The sequence below is a fragment of the Hypomesus transpacificus genome, chromosome 19, assembly GCF_021917145.1.
Source record: "Hypomesus transpacificus isolate Combined female chromosome 19, fHypTra1, whole genome shotgun sequence".
Lineage (NCBI taxonomy): Eukaryota > Metazoa > Chordata > Actinopteri > Osmeriformes > Osmeridae > Hypomesus > Hypomesus transpacificus.
The window spans coordinates 2973947-2995538 of NC_061078.1; the positions used below are offsets into that span (position 1 = coordinate 2973947).

General features: G+C 43.9%; 1 protein-coding gene across 2 annotated transcripts in view; it reads right to left on the bottom strand.

The window, feature by feature from the left end:
* sema4bb (sema domain, immunoglobulin domain (Ig), transmembrane domain (TM) and short cytoplasmic domain, (semaphorin) 4Bb) overlaps nt 1–21592 on the bottom strand; it is a 38657-nt gene that overhangs the window by 7204 nt on the left and 9861 nt on the right. For both annotated transcript variants that reach the window (XM_047041464.1, XM_047041462.1), the window contains exons 2-10: nt 16913–17308; nt 8177–8337; nt 7855–7917; nt 7250–7348; nt 5427–5538; nt 5188–5304; nt 4497–4654; nt 1058–1239; nt 102–252 (exon numbers count right to left, since the gene is read on the bottom strand). In XM_047041464.1, the coding sequence (XP_046897420.1) occupies nt 102–252; nt 1058–1239; nt 4497–4654; nt 5188–5304; nt 5427–5538; nt 7250–7348; nt 7855–7917; nt 8177–8337; nt 16913–17033 (1164 nt within the window). In that variant the 5' untranslated portion in view covers nt 17034–17308. The remainder of the gene's footprint in view (nt 1–101; nt 253–1057; nt 1240–4496; nt 4655–5187; nt 5305–5426; nt 5539–7249; nt 7349–7854; nt 7918–8176; nt 8338–16912; nt 17309–21592) is intronic.

The following is a 21592-nucleotide window of genomic DNA, read 5'->3' on the forward strand; positions in this document are numbered from 1 at the left end:
GGGTATACTGGCCATTCCCATGTATATATATATATATATTATCAGGTTTAATTGAATTTGTTTCCATGCCCTGCGTAAGTCCTAGAGGGCTGGGGACTTACCGCTCCAGGGCGGGGTTCAGGGACAGGGTGGTTGTAGGTGTACCACTGCTGGGTTTCCCTGTTGACCTCACGATATCGCCCGCTGAAGGAACGTTCCACCTGGGCCATGGTAAAGGCACAAACTGCCGAGCTGCCCGACGCACCTTTATACCTGCAATCAACAACTTGATTACACTTTTCCACTTGTCATTGGGCCTACATGTGAACACATAACTTTATTATTTACCGGATAGGTGAAATACACTGAGAACAACTGAGTTCAGTTTCAGGCCTATTTAATGACACCTATTTTCTTTCCAGCAAGCTATTCCTCCTTTTATCTTTTACAGTCAAATGACCATGTAAATTATATCACCCAGGTAGTGTAGTAATTTCCATAGGCAAATTGAAACAGTCACTCATTTTAGTGTGTAACAGCGTCCGAGTGAATACTGGAAACATTACCATGTAAGAACCCACCCCGTTGCTTACTGAATTAATCACCAAGAGATGTGCGTGGCCCGGTTGAGTACAGTGTTGAAACTTATTACGGCTGTTCTAACTTCTGAGGCCCAGAGTGTGAGGAGGGTGGCGACTCGCCAGAGACTGGGCGGGCAGAATACAAATGTGAACTGACATCTAACTGTTGGTTATAGAGAGAGCCGCATACAGGTGGGAATTGTGTGTGAGCTTCTAGTCTTACGTGTTTCTGAGAATGTTTTAGAGGAAAACCAATACAGACCCTGCACACTAAATGCCCATAGAGTGTGCAGCAGTGCTGCAGGCAAATTAAACCAGAACCTGTCCAGGGCCATAGCTAAGCATTGCAACGGAAGACGACATTCTACGTACATTTGTCCCTATTTAGTTGCTGGAGTCAAAAGAGATTATAGTGCTGATCATGAAATGAGATTCATAGGATGGTGCCTTTCCAATTAGTGTTCAGTAGAGCATGTCTTCTTTTTCAGCTTTCTTACCATTGAGAGGTGAAGACCCCATAGAACACCGTGTTTTCCCAGCCCTCCCCATTGGGCTTGAGAACAAACATATCCTGGATGATGTTGAAGGGAAAGCCATCGTCTGGGAGGGAACACAGGAGCTGGGCCTTCAGGAAAGTTGTCCACTTCTTCTGTAGGACCCTTTCACCTCCCTTATCCCCCTATGTACAAACAAACAAATTACCCATAAATATTTGGGAAGCAAACACGATAGACATTTTTTAAAGACAGCTTAAAACCTACCTTTTTACCAAAGCATTTAACTAATTTGATCTCAGAAGGGTTTAGCTACTTTAATTAGTTATATTATTGTTTGCTATTTTAATTATTACTTTTATCACTTGTGTTATTGTTTTTATTGATTTTATGTTAAGCACCTTGAGCTGCAATACTTGTATGAAATGTGCTATAAAAATAAAGTCTTATTATTATTAATATTATTATTATTATGTACAAAGGGCATGGAAGTCTGTTAATACTATTATGGTGCATGAAATGATTTATCAGCTGCAGTTCCTTCTCCAGTCTATAGAGGGAATGTTGGGGTGTTGAGTTGGTTTGAATCGTGTAAAATGTCCTGAACTCTTAAGAGAATACAATATGTACCCAGACACCAGACAGATATCATGTTCTGGGGAAGGTTCACGTATACAAGTGAATTTGAGCCTGGTATGTGTTGTGTATTTATGCAGAATCATATGAATATTTGTACAGTAAATGATCAGCCTTGTTGTCTTTGAAACAGAAACTGCCAGATTTTTCTTATATATATATATATATATATATATGAACTACACACATAAAATACATTGAATGTGATAGGCTGAGAACTTAAAGCACTTGAGTTCATGAGGCATCTAAAGACGATAGATATCGAGGGGTCAAATAACACCAACAACACAACTTTGAACTATTGCCCAGTAGCTACAGTGTGAGAGAGATTGTTTAGTCATCTGTCACTCCCCTCAACTGTAAAACATTACAAAACTCTGTTATCAGAGCTCTTAGCTAACACCAAAAAGGAGTGGCAAAGTACTTAGCTACACCCTAACATGAGGCACTCCTCAGAAGAATCGGCCTGTGCTACACCAAAAACATGCACAACAAGTGGAGGAGGACAAAAACAACACGCCTCACCCCAAGACTGTTTGCAGTTCTGCAGACTACTACAGTATGCAGCCATGGCGTCAACAGCCAGAAACCTGAGGAGTGAATAAACCTACAGCACATCATAAACTGTAAAGTAAAAACTCTTAATCCTCCTCTTCCTCCTACGTCTGCCATTTAATAGAAAACAACCATCTCCTTGAATGTCGAGGTGAAACCACATGGGACTAATGCTTGGATTCGGAGGCAATTACGAGGCTGCGGTAGCCTGCCGGAGATAATGAGCAGAGTACATTCCTGCTCTCTCAGCTGTCCCCTGGCATTGTTGTTCTCCAGTACAGCAGCAGCAGCGCTTTCACTAGGGGCCACCCCCCGCCCCCCATCCCCCCTCCCATCCTCCAAACCACACTAGGCCTTAACCCTTACTCTCTCTATCCATCTCTTTCTCTTTTTCTATAGAAAGAGACCAATGGGTACTCTGTACTTAAATGTCGTGTCTTTGATTTGAACTCTCCTGAGACAAAAGTGAGCTGGCCTGAGGTAAATGGATAGAAAAGAGAGACAGTTTTGCTGTATGTTGATAAGGAGCTGGCCCCCTTGCTCTCCACTGCTCCTCATTGTGCACACCTGAATAAACAATGGAGGAAGGGAGTGGAAGGGAGGACAGGGAAGGCAAGCAGGCCGAAAAAGGAAGGAGGCCAAGAGGGAGGGTGGGAGAAACTAAAGGAGGGAGAGCAGGAGAAAACCAACAACTCTATAGCAGAGGTGCAGACACAGAAATATGAAGTGTATGTTTCTGCCACTGCCTACAGACCTATGTTAGCACCGAGCCAGCTGGGATGGGGCCATCCTACCCGTCCCTCAGTCCTGAGTTCAGCCCCGCCCTCCCCCCCACACCTACTGAGGGAGTAGGCCGTTTAGTCAGCTGCTAGAGTGGGTTGTATCCTGTTTCTGTCAACACTACCTAACCGGTTAGAAAAGACCGCAAACAAACTTGCTACTGAACATGTCAAGATATTAACATGTGGACTGTGGCTTCTCATTCCATTTTTATCACATCCAGCAACCATCTCCAACTAACACAATACACTGATATAAGAAACAAAGAATGTTGTGTTTAACTTAAGCTGTGTACATGTCTATTCTTTATAGATATGCCTTCAACAACAAAAACGTACAATAACCAGGGTCTAATTCAATTAAATATACAAGCAGGGCGAGAATTGTGAAATAAGCTGTCCCCATTCATCCACATAGCATTTAGAGTATATAAATGACTTCTGAGAAATGCAATCCTTCAATGACAACAAAATCACCTTCCAGAGCAATAAACAAATATTTAGCGGGCTCCAATTTTCCATCTTATTGTACAGTGGATCTGCAGTGCAGAGGTATTTCTGCCAATGACTTCCATATTTAGAACCCCCAAGGCTTGCAATTGGCTGAGAGGTGTCAGAGTGCTGAATGCCAAGCCGGAAAGTAGGAGGGATATCATTAAGCTGTCACTTAAGATTACACACTGTCCCCCCGATTATTCACATTACTGCTTCTATGAACAAACGGTTGCCGTCAATAAAGGATGCTGAGAATTTAGAGGCCTATTGGAGGTCTTGTGGACAGCAAGCAGCTCCCGATGACAGGTGAAAAGGGATACTGCCTCGGTGTCGATTGTTCTGGGTCACCAGCTAAATGAAACCGCTTATGAAAAGAGCTGAATGGGGCTAAATACTGTATGATTGAATTGATTTACTCTGAATTCTGAGATATTACAGCAGCACAGTTTGCCTGTAACAAGCGGAGTCTATAGGAGATTAAAAACATTTCAAGTTGCTGTGGAGCGCTCTTGAATACTAATAATGGTTGCAGTGTGTGAGCAAGGGGGAGAGAAGAGAGCTGGGGGATTGGACTAGGGCTGACACGAGGAGAAAGATGGAGGGAGGGAGTGAAGGAGAGATGACAAGGCAGAGGAGAAAGGAAGCGGAGGTGGATTTCAGAACGAGAAAGCCGAATCTGCAGTGTGATATTGTCGTTGGATCAACTCCCACCTAGATATGCAAACAAATAGTCAAACAAGACACAAAGTGCGTACACAGACAGCTACATATTTCCACTTCTAACACTCGTACACGCACACCGTACCATACCATGTTTACAGCCTACATGCCTTACATGTGCTTTCACACAGACACTCCCTTCTCTGGTTTAGGTAGGATTGTACTGGGATTAAAAGGAGAAGGAAGGGCTACCGTGCGTGTCTTGGTTTGACCAGGTGCTTACGTACGATGCCCCACACCCTCCCTGGGTGTCTTACCTTACACACGCGAGCGATCCGTGACACAATGGTGTTGTCAAAGAAATCAAACTCCTTTCCAGCCTCGCTGAAGAAAAAGTAAATCTTGTCATCGTCGCCCACAGGGTTTCCGGCCGGCTGGCTTTCCTGGAGGTAAGCCGACCCCACAAAGGCTGGATCTGGAAAAGAACAAGTCTTTCAGTCAAAAGACAACATTTAAGACAAACAAAAACTAAGCACGTCAATCATGTCCCTTTATGGTCCACTGTGTGGGGAACAATACAGTCTAATCCTCTGCTTTTGCTCACAACAAAGGGTTAGGTTTGGAAACCTCTGACTGGCTTGAGACGGTTTCATTCTGGACAAGTCAACAAGGAGGCCATGGGGATATGGCATCCTCTGTATAATTGTACTCAGATGCTAGTGGGCACTCTGCATGAATTATCCTGAGATCAAGACAAGAGAGGTCTTAATTGTGAGTAAAGTGCAGCTTGCTATAGATTCAAATGTTGCAGGCATCTTGTTTTGATGTGCATACGCTGTGACTGATAGTACCCGCAATTTAAGGAGCTTGTCTTTGCGCTTCGCTCTACACGCATTAGAAAATGGTCTCGCTAATGATCGCTACTTTTAGAGTCTTATCTTCTTTCCTGGATAGACTGGAGATGTGCAGGGAAGCACATCGGCCCTCTTTGATGACAAGCATTTTTACCTTGGAGCCAATTCAAAGAGTTTTCTGTTTTCAGAGCAGTGCCAGGACCTAGACTCTTGTAAATCACTGGTTCGTTTCCCTGGAAATTGCTGACCGTGCCCGCGTACAACTCTCCATCTGAAACACGACACAGGAAGAAAATCAACAAGGGGGGAAGTCCCTTGTTTTCAAGCCAACAGATCTATATTTAGTTATTTGTCTCGTGGGTATGTGAGCGCTTTATGTCCCGTGGTGCTCACCGACTATTATGGCGGTGGATTTATACTCGGGGTTGAAGGGGCATCTGCTACGCCCGTCCTCCATCACCACCTCCCCCGTGTCATCCCGTTCCAGAGAGAACGTAGAGGTGTTCTACACACAAGCAGACAGCCACAACATACGCATTAACATTTATTCATTTAGCAGACACTTTTATCCAAAGCAACTTCCAAGAGAGAGCTTTACAAACGTGATCACTGATCATAACAGCAACATAGCCCCAAAAACATTGTGGGTAGCCAAAACATGAAGCATACATTGTGAAAAAACTCAATAGGAAGAACCATACGAAAAGACCATAGAAAATCAAGAAACAATAATATAATTCACAGCGAGTACTAGAAGATAAATCAGTTACAACTAACCAACTAACCATTTTGTGTTAGCAATAACAAAAGACTAAAGACAATCAAATTAAATGTACATCTATTATTGAATTAACTTCCCAATTGATGTCTGGCAGTGCTTAAGTCTTCTGTTTTGTTCCCATTTAGTGACATTTAACTAAATAAACAACTTCCTTCGCCAGGATCATGCTTAAACCCCATAAATCTGACTGTCTACTAACGACCCTGCTCTGAACTAAGTGCTGTCTCAAGTCCTCTGGATCGTGTCAACATTCTGATGTTGAGGCCAAGCAGTTCAGACAATCTAGTTTGAAGGATGCCTCTGGAATCCTGGTTCAGGACCTTAAGTCCTGCCAGATACTATTTATTCTGCACAGATCCCATATGATTTCTTCACTATGACGTCCAAGTTAGTCCCCCACTTAGTTCCCTGGATTCAAACTAGGTCTCTACAAGCTGATTTCCTCCTGTCAGGAAACAAATGTCCCTGCCTAGTGGCTGATGAGACTCCCGTCCCTATGTACTTGATCTAGACACAAACAACACCACTTTCTGGCTTCTCTGCTTCCCAATCACATTAGTATGACACAAACCTTTCACCCCTTGTTGACTTATTTCTGCTAAAGTGCTTCAACAGCATTTGGCCACACTCACAGCAAGAGCTCCAATACAGTCATGCCAGATAATACAAAAACAAAAATAAATGTGATTCCCAACACCCCCCTACAAAGATGTGACATTTTAACTTACTGAAGTTGAGTGAAAGAAAATCATGGCTTTCACTAGCCCCTTTTTAATCAGAGATCCCACTCCAATGCCATTAAGAAGACCCTTCTTTAAGGCGCCGTTGTTTGTTTACACTGAACTAAACAAAGGCGGCATAATCCCGTCCCATGTGTGATTTCAGATTGTATGCCAGCCTTCCGGAATCAGAGGTGTCAGTGTGTGTAGTCCCGTGTAATGCCAGCTCTCACTTTACATAGACATCGATTCAGCTTTGTGAAACCCTCAGCTGCCGGCTTAATGCCAGTAAAACAAAGACTTAAAGTAGAAAAAACTGCACTCTCAAGCTTGCTCGTTGCTTCTTTGACCAGTTTATTAGGATGACAGACGTCCGTGTACTGACGATGGCTTAGGCCGAAAAGCGTCTGTCATCCTAATAAACTGGTCAAAGAAGCAACGAGCAAGCTTGAGAGTGCGGTTTTTTCAACTTTAAGTTAGTTGTCTTTTTTCACTCGTACCCAATATCACCTTTTATTTATTTTGGAAGCAGAGCGCGCCTATCCTTAGTAGTAAAACAAAGACCCCACATTCCGGTTTTGTACCTTTTATACAAAACTGCGAAGTGGCGTAAAGGTACCACATGACTCAAAAAGGCAGTGCAACAGGGGCTACTGATTGTTTGAGGATAATTAAGATGCTGCAGTAATCAGCAAGGAGGAGGATGCTCTACTTACTATGTATGCACAGACGGGACTGAAGGCGTATGTGCCACACACATAAAGATGCGTGCTGTTCAGGCGCAGCAAAATCTTGATGTAATTGAAGCAATCAGTCTGGATCAGAAACAAGAAAAAGAACATCAGTTTGGACTGTATAGGGGAGAAAAACACGGAACAGAATGTCTTTGAATGTTTTATTTTTATCCAGCAATGAATTGCATTTATTTATATAGCGCTGGGAGTTTTTGTCTTCCTGTACAATTGAATGAATATATGACAACGATATTGCCCACATTTCTACCTTAGACAGAAACAACTCCCCCACAGAAACATGTGTCAAGTTATTGTAATTAACTTCCAAATCCAGGCACTTGGCCACTAAGCTTATGATGGACCGTCCCAGAACATATTGTTCAAGGCGAAACCATCTGGTGGGAGAGCGGGAGGACAGCAGAACAGACAGAAAACAGCAACATGTTGCAACCAAAAACCTACACTTCCCACATGAGCCATCACCGAGCATGCACAAATGAGTCTGTTTCTACTTGTTGAAACAGTGGTTTTCTTCTGCTCTCAGGACAACCATGCGCAAGTGACTACAAGATATAGGAGAATATTACCTGCAGATTTTTCCCCTTGAAGCTGCACTCTTCTCTCTTTCCTGCAGGAGTGTCCCATGTCAGCTGCAAAGAAACATTCAACCTAAGTGAGACATAGGAACTTGGCAAACCCTGTTATTCCTCTCATTTAAGTTGTGCCAACTGGCACTGTAAGCTGTGAGGATTTGACTGTACAAAAGGTTCCCTGAACTGCACCACAATAGAACATGCAGTACTACTATGTGATTAGTAATTTACTGTAACCAAGTAAGAGTAAGAGGTAAGGGTTGTGCCTAGGCATCCCCACTTCTGAATTTCCACACAAACACACACAGACTCTTACACTCTTCTGCAGCTTGGTCTTGCTGATGTCGGAAAGGCTGAGGGCGAACAGGGCCTCCCTGGCTCCTACATACAACGTGTCGTCTTCCTGGCTGAGCAGGAGGGAAGTGTAATTGAAGACGCCGTCTTCGGAGAACCTCTTTGCTGACCTTTCTTTTGCATCTGCGCACAAAAGGGAACATGATTGGACAGAGTCCTCGTCAACAGGCAGAAAAGAACATCAACTAACAGGGTCACACTACACACATGAACATACAAGGATGCAAATGTTTGTAAACATGCAGGTGCCAACTGTCATTACAGCAGTAGATGCTATAGCAGATACTGTACGGATCTTGAAAAACGGCAACACAAACTCCCATCCAACGGGGGGCAGTCATCTTGCTGGCACTGAGCATGCGGGGATGTTGTGAAAGAAGTTTTGGGCCTATATGTACAATAAATGTGTTTCAGGAAGAAGCTTGATACAATGTATGTTAATTCAACTCCATTTGGTAGAGATACCACCTGTAGTTTTATAACACCTAACTAGGAGACATGAAGTCTAAGAGACATGAAGTCTGGGTGACCTGATAGGGTTCTTGTCACCTGGGGGGAAGAGACAGTTGGTCTGAAGAAAATGTGGATTCAACTGTATTGTTCTAAGGATTTAACCAATAACAGAAGAGAATTGGTATAGGTTCAGGTCTGTAGGATGGACCAATGGCTTTTGAGAACTGTTATCTATAAAATGGTCTGTTGAAGAATGTTCTGGGGGGTTCAGGGCCATCAGCTGAGTAGTGCTGGTGGGCTGGATTCTCCCGGTTCCATTCTAGAATGCTAGATGGAGCTGTATGGAATTGTCTTTGTGTTATTGTCTTATGTTTGTGTGCTGATGATGTTATGTTGGTAACGTTATTATGCTTAAACCTACGTCAAATAAACATTAACTCTATACTTCACCCAACTTCAGCTTGAACAATTGATTGTCTGCAAAAACTACCACGACAATGTCCTACAATGAGACCTCAGGTCTGTGGGGGCCACCCACTAGCACCAGGAGGATCACTGATTTGTAAGCCAACAAGGCGAGTCAAGTACTTCCTGTCCTGGAGTTCTTTTGGAATGCTGGCAGTACGGTCAATGTCCCCTCTGACGGAAGAGAGAGCACTAAATCTCTGTCTGACACCCTTTTAAAATTGTTCCTTGTGCAAAGACTAAGTTAAACGAGTAACTCTTTCCCATGTCACTCTGCCCTGCCGCCTCAGAATTTTTTGATAAAACACTGGGAAATATTCATCTGCAGTAGATCACTTTTGCTCTCTCTGGTTTACTTTCTCTTACTGCTTCAGAACATGTAGCTTTGGCTTCAAAATAAATAGTGCTTCCATGTAGCTGCTAAAGTGACCCTGACTAAGTTTTCTCGTACTTCCAATAGGACATTGATGAAACTTGCTTTTCAAGATCAGGTCAAATTGCAAAACGGATGGATTTGAAATTCAGTTCAAAGACCTAAGGAAGACAACAAAGAGATAGCGCCCCAAAACATGGGCCACCCCAAGACCTTAAGTTCCAGCACAGATGTAGGCCCTCTGAAAAAACATTTGCAGAGTTGAGGGGCCTGGCCCTGGTTAGAGGAGATGTTATCACTCAGCCTCTATCAACAGAACTACAAGAGTATCCTCACAGCTCTGTAACTGAGAAGCCTACATACACCCGAGAAAGAAGACAAAAGCTGGTTAGAAGCTCATGTTTGTGTGTCCAGTACTTGCATGCATCATACCCTTTGCATTCTTTGCATCTCTGGAAATGTTTATCTAAAGGCTACGACTCCAAACACATTCAAAAGCCTTTACGTGCTACACAAACTAAACAAATTGGGTCATGGACTCTGTTTGCTTGTCCAAGTAGATTCTTGGCTCATATTTGAGGTCATAAACACCAATATTTGCTGCTATAAATCTGTTTACAAGCTTTCCCCCACATAACAACCACCAAATTGTATAGAGATTTTTAGACTTCTGAGAAAGAAAGAAAAAAAAAAGACACCAGCATTAAGTGTATCTGTATCACTCCAGGTGGTGCATTGGCCTCTTACACAAATGGACCTAATAAACTGTAATAAACTTTTACAATCAAGGACTTAAACTCTTCAGCATGCTTGCAAACAAACAGATTGAAATCTTGAGGCAGTTTGGCATTGGAAGTCTTTGGAGATCTAGTTCAGCCCAGCTGTGCAAGCCACATCTTGTCGAAAAATCTAATATAAGCTACTCAGATCGTCACCTCCTCTCTGTTTTGTAACCATTGTGACATCTGGAGCCAATGAGAAAGAGGCCAGCCATTAACATCAGAGAGGGTGAGGAGGAAAGACAGTATATGGAATTAAAAGACTTCTTATTTTCATACTGAGCCATCCCCAAAAAATAAAAAGATATCCCAGGGAAGTAAAGGGTCGTCTCAGTGGGTTTACGTCAAGGTAAATCTAGTCTGTTTAAATTCCCTTAGCCTTTATGATTGTGAGAGACAAAGCTTAATTCAAGTTATAAAAAGCCATATTCGGTCCCGGTGGAGGCTGTAGACAGCAGACAAAAGGGTGCCCCATCTTTGCATGACAGGGGAGACATATCATAGCCCCGACTGCCATTACTCCCAAGGGTTAGACCCATTCATTCTGAGCATGGGCAGTCCAAGCACAGCAGATTAAAACTCCTTGACATGAATCACAGTGACATCCCGCAAGACAGACTAAAGAATAACAAGACGAAGAGAGTGAACTTGAAGGCAATAAAACTTTTACTTTTTACTCAGGGAGCAGACCTGGGGCATTACTTCATGGGGGAGGGGGCCATCAGAAGAAAATCATTGTGTGAGGAGAACAGCAATTTTCTGACTGCAGTCCAGAGAGTTTATTGATATGGTATGACCTAGCATAATGCCTTTATTCTGGCGGCAGCAAAAGCAGTTCAAACAGTTGTTTTCGAATTGCCAGCCTGGTCTACAGTCAGACTTCAACTTCTGAATGTTCTTTGACACAGTGTTTCATTTGAGCACTTGTGTGTTCAGACACGCCTCTGGCTGAATGCAAGGTGTCCATCGAGAGCTCCAGCAATTATAGGCCATGCTGGCCAATTCACACTCAGGCTACAGCTCCATTCATCACTGGGCTGTTTAATCAGCTGCCTGTCCCCAAGTAGGACCCAAAACCGCTGATAGAACACATCACACCCTCAGTCCATGTGTCCTCGCTAGCCTCAGAAACACAGTGGTGCCTTCATGCAACTCTGAGCTAACGAGAGACTGGACCAACACTCTGGTGTTTTTTAAGGGACGAGTCACGGGCTAGTAATCTGAAGGTGGCCAGTTTGATTCCCGGTCGTGCTAAATTACGTTGTGTCCTTGGGCAAGGCACTTCACCCTACTTGCCTCGTGGGAATGTCTCTGTACTTACTGTAAATCGCTATGGATAAGCGCGTCTGCTAAATGACTAAATGTAATGTTTTAAGACCGGTGTATATTGGCTCACAACTCAATAAAACATCAGCACTACAAGCATGCTAAAGGAAACAGTTTCAACTGAAGAAATTCTGCTGATGGCTGTAAACACCCATAAGTGATCCATTAGGTGAAATTAATTTAGGAGATGATCTAGGTTTTCAATATTTTTTCATTTCTATCAAGCGCTGTGTGCTTGGGGTTCACAGTTGTGAGTGAGTACATCATCTTTTTTTGCTTATTCGACACTGAGGTAACTAAGACATCACCCCAGAGCGCCAACTTGCCCACAGCATCTAGCTAGCTAATAAAACAATGCCAGCCCTTTGCATGGCATCATATATCACGTCTGTCAGAGAGAGACTGAAATTACCTCTACTTGTTGAGTTTAAGAGCGTGCCAAGGAGAGGTTGAATGGCGGTTTTGTAGGTGGACGCCCGCCCTCCGGCTCCTAAAAGACTGCCCGTAAACATGCCCCAGATTTACTAAAACAACACGAGCCAAGTCACAAGGCAAGGGGCCACTGGGGACAAATGGGGCGGACGGGAAAAACAGACCAGTAGAGCGAGGGAGAGGAAGGGAGAGGAGAGAGACGGGGAGCAGAGGTGAGGACAAATGGATGCTGGGTGAAGGGCAGTGCCTTGCACCACCATTATCCATCACAGCACATTCTCACTCACACACACACACACACACACCCTTTGCACACAAGCTCATTGGAATGTTTAGAACTACATGCATTTAGATAGTGTGTGTAGGTTGCAGGTTAAAATCCTCCTCTGTATATTGTTTTGCATAAATCATCAGCTAAATGATATGACATGAATCTTCAGGTGGATTTGGCTGTAGTTCGAACCAACACGGAGTGTGTATGGTGTGTGTGCAGGGTGATAAATTGTGAACTGGCACAGTTAAAAAGGTTTTGTCCACCATGGATGTTTTTCCCGGATCCTGTTAGTCATCCTCACCAGCCAGCCAACAGGGCTAAACACAAGTGTCTATGCGGAGGTTGCAGACCTTTGGCGGGTGGGCAAATTGGGTGAGAAGAGAGCAGTGTGTTGTGCTGTGTTCCACCTAGAGTCATGGACGTGCACAGATTTAATAAGGATGACTTTGAGTGACAGCTCAGTGCCAGGTCAAAGAGAAAGAGAGAGAGAGAGAGAGAAGAGGACAGAGAAAAGAAGCAGAACAGGAAGGTAAACATGGACAGCCATCATTCAACACCAGCAAAACAAAGGCACCTTTTAAAAGGCAAAAGAAATTATCCTTATAACACCAAAATGATGGGTGGTACATTGATAAAATAAAGAGGTCTGAGAGCGAGGGGCTAGTGTCTGTCTTTCTGCACTGAGAAAGCTGTAGCTCACAGATAAGAAGCGGAGATTGACTGTCTTTAAATCCACTGTTTGCTTTGTGAGGTGGATTACACGGCACCAGAGTTAATGGTGGCTTAATGCCCTGACTGCATACATGCACACACCTGTGCGAGCTCTTGGTGCTGGTGGGTTTTCCGAGTGCTCTCGCTCTGGATGAGCGTGTGCTCAAGGCCCTGGAGAGGAGTGACCACTACAGCATAAACACGGGCCCCTTCAGCACCATCCTCTCTTATCTCTTGAGAGGTCCTTGATAGGAGGAGTGCATTGGGGCCGCAACATCTCCCAGCACCAGTCCCAGACGAAAATAACGGAGCTTACTCATGCTCTACACACGTGTGCGGACGCTCGCACACGCCTAAAAGATAACCTCTTCACATAGAAGAGGAGGAGGTGCGTTTGTTTACATCCAGACCATACGGCACTTCTGTCAGAGTGATGGTTCGGAGTGAGAGGACTGGAAGAAATAATAATGGCTGTAGAACAGCGAAGTGTACGGCATCCGGAGTTCACTCACAGGCCAAGGGAGCGGCCAAGGCAAACAGTCCCTCACTCCCACCCATCAACACACGCGCGCCCTGCGCATGTGTGTGGGAGGAGCAACAGGGCATCTGGAGTACATAAACACAGCAGAGTAGGAGGACAGCCTCTGCAAGCGTCATTATGAAAGATACACAGACACCCTGTGTTTAGGGAACTGGTGGGTGTGTTTTTTTCAGTGGCCTAGAGCCATTAGGATTTTAAGACGAGACGCAGTCATCACGACAGATGCTGGGTCCTGTATGCCTGTAGCTGGAGCATTACAAAAACAGGTATGTTATTGTTTGTCTGGAAGAAAGCCATCTCAACTCAAACAAATGTTGTTCCGTTGGAGGGTGAAGGAAAAGTAGTCAACCATTATGCATTGGCATCCAACACAACAGCCTCGTTGCAAAGTTGGCTCATCTCAACTGTCATGGTGGCTTTGGGCTATAAAGCCCAGAACACCTAAGCACCCATTGTTTCCAGATTTCCCATAATGCACCTCCCTCATCTGACCACGTCCACATGTTTGTAAGGTCTCTCTGAGAGGATTTCTGTCGCAAATCAGACACAGACATGCCGACAGACAAACGGACGCGTAAGAACAAGCTATTAAGCCTTTTTTTAAATGGTTAGGGTTATTGTGGGTAAGTTGTCGACTATGATTTATGGCTCCTACCTGAAGCCATTTAATAAGTAGGGCTTCGCCGAAGCAGTCAAATCCATTTCAATGCAAAGTCCTTTCATCACTCTATGAAAATATATGCCAGGGCAAAATAAACTCAGTTTTACTCATACAGTGTAATCACTGCAGACTGTATAGACACTCACTAGACTGTATTAAATGTAACGTAGCATTACATTATTATGGTTTCAAATTATTTAAATCCTCACCACTATGCAGACAAGAGAGGAATTGCAACAGTGGTATTCGGCATTGATATGTTTTAATGTGTGACCAAGCAGTTTCTTTTTCCAATCTGGCATTTTCAACTCCAAACTGTAAAATCTTTGGACATAAGGCATAGATTTGAATAATCCAATCAAATATACCGCAGTACTGTAATTCCATTCTATTGTTGGCCGCTTCTGCAGGCTTTCCGAGTGCCACCTTTGCAGCCAGCCACAGACAGCTTGTCTTTCAGGATCAGCAGGCGTGTCCTTGCTGGGGTTTAGGTGAGCATCGGAGCATGTCTAAAACCTCACGAGTATCTGGCCTGACTCCCCTCTCGCTGCACCACAATCCACAGGCAAGGTCATTGGATTTGCATGCATGAGGGAAAGCACATCATATCCAGCGAACATGGACCCAATGTGTATGTACAGCAGTGGACCGCACACTGTGCATGCAGGACATGCTTGGTCATTCGATCTTCACGCTGTAGGAAACATCCTGATTTATTTTCTTAACAATTCCAGGCCATTTCTGCATCCGTGTGAATTCCTGAGTTATCATTAGCCTCCATCCAGTCGTCACATAACAAATACATGTCTGTGTCCAGTTTATTGCAACAGGATCTAAACGGGCATCGCTTGTGGGATAGCATGGATTAGCAGTGGCTACAGTACACATCGAGCCCACAGCCCAGTCCCATGATCTACTGGGCTGTCTCACTGCACACTAGAGCTATAATGAGAAGCAGACCAACATTCCCACCATAACACCCACAAAACCTCTTCTCATTACGCATGGAAGATTAGCCTGCTCATTAAGAGCAGAGCTGGGGGGAGAAGTGAGAACTCCCAGTTGAGGAAGGGACCCTTTTCTCTCTCGAAAGAATGCCAAGGGTCCCCTTTTTCTTTTGGGACTTCACAAATGAACATGGGGCAGGAGGACGATTTCCCATTTCACATGTTGAGCCTCTGTGGGCCAGTTGGAGAATGGAACGGAATTTACATAGAACACACACACCAACGTCACTAATGATTTGCTCATGCTCTGGCTCCTCTTTACACAAAGCTGCTTGGACTGAGGGAGTAAACATTTAGGGTAGCCTGAAACCAGCATCACTAATGTTTGTCCAGGAATTTTACTGGCAAGTACATCTTAGAGAATTATATGAGACTGCCTATTTTACAGAATGTTTATCATATATAAAAATATAAAACACCCACACATTTATTTACTGAAATGTACAAAACGCAAAAACAGGTGGTCTGGACTGGTAAAAGGCTGACTAGTGGGAAAAGTAGATGCAACACCAACATTTAGAAAAACACCAAACATCTGACAACCTATTCATTTTACTTACCTCATTTAGGTCTTAAGTAACAATAATAATATTCAATATTCTTTCAGAGAGCAAGCTTCATGCTTGTGTAAAGATCCATCTGAATGCCATTGCCATGCTGATTTTGTAGGCTGGCAGGTGAGTGAGATAAGCCTTACGAGCCTTTAAGGAGATGGGTACGAGCAGAGACAGGTAGACAATGCTTTCTGCACCAAGGGTGGTCATGCTTACAGTGCAACCGCATACATGCTGCCTTATTAGGCTTCCAAAAACAAGAGTGGGATGATGAGGCTTTTTGTCCTGTAACAAACCCCCGAGCAAGCTCTACAGCTGTACGGTTTCACCAGTCACAGTTAAAGGTATAATAAACTACCGATATGGCTGTCTTTGTTGACATTGCCCTGAAGAGCATTTAAAACAGCCCATCAATTTACACGTTCACTCACAGCCCAACAGCTGCCTCCATTTACTCTGTTTTCCCTCGTTCGTCAAACTCACATTATACATCAATCAATTAACATGGCTGTTCCTCTTTCCTACATAAACAAGCTTGAGAGGGGGAAAAAACAGAACACAGACACTTTTAAAATTACAAATACCTAATTCAAGGTTATAATATAAATGGAAAGAGCAGTCGAGTGTGTGGAATAATTATACATGATGGAGTCAGGTGCAAATAGCCCCCTCCCCACCCCCCAACGAAAAGGACCTTCTACTTTACTTGCCAGAGACGGCATTCATTAATTCCGCAGACAAATTGGTGTTCTCAACTAAGCATTATGAGAAGGCTATTAGCAGTAAGGGACAGGACAAGCATGCATAGGATGTGGAGCCAAAACAATACTTGTTATTTCACTATCCTCCAAATGCATGGTGGGAAAACAGGCTTCAAGCTGTTCCAGTTGTAGCGTGTTTGTGTACCGTTTGCATTGAGTGTGTTAACCTGCCTAACACTAATCACATGTTTATGTGTCCTGATTATGTGACCTTTGTAGTGCAACAGCCTATGAGCGTCACAAGGTCTTGAGTGCACTTTGGGACTAAGGCGTGTTTTAGTGCAGAGACACTAGTCACCAACAGGGGCACTAAAACAATAAATATTGATAGTAAATGCAAATAGTGGATATGGTTACTTACTGTAAGGGAAGCTGATACGAGGAGTGACATCATCTTCAGTGGCAGAAACTGCTCTGAGGCATCCTACCAATAGCAGCGTAGCAGCCAGGGTACACAGCCCAGCTGAGGCTATTGTCTGCATGGTTCCTCTGTCCTGTTGGGTAGCACACAATGTTGCTGTTTCAGGATTCCCTGGAAGTCATTAAGTTCTTCTCCACTTCAGTGCTTATTTTCTTGCTCCTATCTTCCTTTGTGGGGGGAGGGGGGGGGGAGGCAGTAGGGCGTCCTTGACTTTCTACTCAATTGTTCTCCAATACTGGTTGGTTGTGTGGATATAGCAGATATCTGGACCCAGGGAAGGCTACTTCTTCAACCTCTCTTAGTATCCATTCAGCAACGCTTCATATCCTGTGAGATCTGCAGAGAGAAGAATATGGCATTGTATTTTGATGATTTGTCACAGTGCTGTATATTCACATATGTTCCAGCTAAGAGATCAGGATGTATTGTATATGATGGGTTTTAATTTCAGCAGTAGCCAGAATGTAAATAAATATTCAAATATTCTATTTGTTGTTAGAACTCCCGTGTCATACAGTTGTTTAGTACTTAAGTACCTCTGGTAAATAAACTGCCAATTTGCTACAGAAGTCCTGTTTAATTAGACTGCCAAAAAACCTTCATACGATATCATTGAGAAGATGACATGGCAGTGTTGGCTCTCATTTGCAGAGACATGGCAGGGAAATTAAAGAGCCAAACAACCATCTAGACAAGACTCTGTAATTTATCTCAAAATCACAGACTGAACACAGCTGCTTGAGTTTTATTGCCCTCGATATGTGAGAGGCAGAACATGTACTGTAGATGCTGAGCTCGGAGCTTCTTGAAAAATGTTTATTTAAAAACTTCAAACAGATATTAACCATCTGTCCCAATGTTGTCTTTGAAATATATCAGGAGGTTGCCCATTGTACTCCTTTGAGCGTTATAAAAAAGGCAAAGCAGCTAACCCACGTAAAATAAATTGGTGATATGTCAAACAAAAGATTTTAAAAACAGGTCATTCTGTTTTATAACATTGTTGCAGGTGGAACCGCTAGAATGGGATATTCTTGTGAAGCAGGAGACACAATGTAACATAAGAACTCTTTGAGTACCGTCTTTCTAAGAGACCGATGTCCAGAACTCCCTTCCCTTGAGTCAGCTACACCCCCTTCTCTAACTTCAATGTCCTCTGCCTCTTTCCGAGAATCGCATAGGTAATTACGTTTTGTAAGTAAAGAAAGTGCTATCTGCATGTGAGGTAATGACATCGCTACAACACCTACAAAAACTTCATTTAAATGTTTATGGTCTCGAAAAAGCCAATGACAACACAGGACTCCACTGTCCCTGGCTGTATGGTGAGTCCTTAGGGGACTTCCAAAAATGTAAACAACCTTGAAACACTGGAGAAACCAGGACAGAGGATTTATGACACTGTCCCCACATTCCCAGTCGGGCTGGCTGAGTGACTGACTGAATAACTGGCTCGCTGGGTGACTGGCCGGCTGGTTGACTGTCTCAATGATGGGAGCCAGGCCGTCTTGCTGTGGGCAGTGTAGTACACTGAGCAGGGGTCATTCCGGTTCACACACCTTGTCAGTCACTCAGCTGGTTCCCATGGTAACGCAAAGACCCTCCTATCACCTCTCTGGTCACACCTCGGCCCATGTAAACACCATCTTACACCGTTTCTCCAGGCTAGGCTCTATTTCTGGTTCTTTCCCCTACCTCAGTCTGGTCACTGTCCTCTTGGATGAACTGGCTGTAAGCCACTGAGTGTCACCCGGCAGCACTTTCACGTCAGCAGACTGTGATTCCCACTCTGATCCAGTGAGGCACCAGGGGACTGATGATAGGATCCATGTATCCCCCCCCCCCTCCATGGCTCGGTGTGGGTCCAGCAGCAGCTCCAGCCCAGGGGAGGAAGGAGGTGGGGGAAGGGAATGGGACGAGGACTAGCCTTGCAAGGCAGCTCAGTGTGCGTCACACCAGCCCTCCCTGTTCCCAGGACACAGACTTACATAACCCAGTTTGTTCAAGTTTCAAGCCAAGTTTTAAGGAGTTTTTAAGGCTTGTCTCTGAGGGGTAAGTGATGGGGTATGGGGCCTGAACTGGCTTAGTGTTAATGTAAGAACTTTAAAAATTTACTTTATTACTAGTATCAGTACTGATGGTTTCACTGATAGAAAATATCACTAAGTGCAATTATTTCAGACAAAGTCTTGCAAGATCTTTGATCAAGAACTGATCACCTAATGACAATGATATCCTCTATTACTATCATCATCATCAAATAGAAAAACATACATTTACTAAGAAGATCCACACCTTCAGGTTTCTCAAAATGTACCTTATCTGCCTTGTGTGTTATTTTATTTAGTCGCAGACACTTGAAATGCTTAATAATAAATGAAAGATATTTCAGTATAAACAGCCCCTGCAGCAGTTTGGGAAACACTCAGTCTCACGGGAATCCAAACCATTTGATGACTCATGATAAAGATGCCTCAGGTTTACATTACAGACCCGAGCACCGACAGGTGTGGAGTGGAGCACTCACGACTCTCAGGTATGATCACAGGCCTGTTGCTGGATGTGACACCAGGGGGGCTGTCAACAGTCCTAGTGAAAACTCACCGGTAAAGAACTAACAAAGTCAACCCATTTTTTCTCGAATAATGACTCACATCCAACACCACCCACATCACTTCAAAAACAACAGTTCCTACAGCATGGAAGACCTCTCTGGCCCAGCACCTAACTGCTTAGCCAGGAGTGGGCCTCATTTCTGTGGAGGGCCAATATGGTGCCATGTTGCTTGAGGGTATAGCCTCATTAACCATTTGACCTTCTCCCCTGAGATTCCCTACTAATACCAACATCTGTTAGCTTGAAGAGGAGCATCAGACACATTAGGTCACATACTTAGATGGGTGGTGGTAAGTTCACTAAAGAGTGAGCGGTCAGAGTGCCAACCAAGTAGGACGTCTTTAACGCCACAGACATAAATGGACTCCATGCTAGCCTACACCTGGTGCTACCAAATATTTAGTGACTCATCTCTTGATTAGTCTTAGACTTCTCTAAAACACTTGTGAGAATAATCATCTGTTCGCCGGGACTCTGTGGTGAGTCAGTCTATGAAACTGGGGCTGGAAGCCAGACAAGGCTATTTGGTGTCAGCACAGTCAACACTGATTGAAGTTCCTAAAGATAGAAGAAACGTTTATTTGTCTAACGTCAAGAGACACACGAAAGTAGGGAGTGTCCCCCATAGAAATTGGTTCTTGGCATTTTACCATCCTCTCCTACATCCTCCAAAGACAGCCAGGAGCCACATCCAAGGTAACCTGGAGGAGAAGTCAAAGTGCTCATCTCATGCCTGGCCAGGGACATGGAGAGCGATCTGTTGTCTGCATGTTTTTATTGGAGTTCTTTGCGGAGGAAACCTTTATGATCACGGGGCGAGCATGTAAACTCCACACACAAAGGGCCGGGAGAGAGCCAACCTGAGCGCCAGACATTGCGCCTCAAAGGAATCAAACCCAGAACCTTCTTCCTTTGAGTCGACAGTGCAAGGTACTGAGTATGCAGTCCACACTAATAAGTAAGAGAGAGGAGCGTTCCAGTGAGGTTAACCTGTTATTTACATACAGACATAGATCCCTCTCTAGGAAGATATATTGGACTTTTGGCTGGGCAGACAAACCCACAGCAGGCTAGTATGGTGGCAGCAGGGTCTTTAGTCTGTTCCAGTAACTCACACTACAGACTTCCCACGTATCTGTGGACTGGAATGGGAGGGCAGAGAAGAGACTGCAGATACAGTGTTCCAAGCACCAACTCAGACTCCTGAATCATTCAGGGCTTGGTTAAAAATAAACAGAGAACTCCCTTCAGCAGCAGCTTCAGCATGTGTTTCCCAAGATGGCAAAGCTCATAGTCAATTCGTCACACTGGATCTTAAAGAGATCAAACAATTCCAAAGCATGAATCAGCAACATACAGAGAGAATATGGGCCGATGATGATGATGCATTCAACAATGACGATTCACTGTCAACATCTTACACACTTTTGTGGACATTGCATTCTACCATAAAATCTCAGTAACTCCAAAACAAAGTCTAACAGTACAACAGGGTGCAAGTAGGCCACATCAACCAAGGTGCTCATATATAGGTCACGTTGTTTAGATTGTAGATGACACCAGTAACCTGTCTCCAGGATATCTTATCAAAGCCCTCCTACTGTAGTCACAAGTCTGGTCGCCAACATCATAATTTTGTACTAAATAGATGCATCCATAGGAGCCTGTACATTTTTGTTCCAGCAGAATTTCCGTTTTGCTAAACATACGAGCTGGATAAACTCTGGAACTCACTTCAGCAGTAAGGAATGGAGAAAAACAATACCGCAAGTAAAACTGAACATCACAGGAACTTTCATAAGCCACAACTAATGTTATTTCTTTGTTCTCTAATTTGAATTCTACCCTCCAGGTAAGACTGCTCAATCTTGGCTCCACAGTCTCCATATCAAAACAAAATAGACAGGGTTTGAACTCCTGGTAGTGGAAACCTTCTCAACAAAAACCCAAACCAGCCTTTATAACTGAGTCCAGCTGCTCAATTCAGATTCAGGAAGCCTGCAG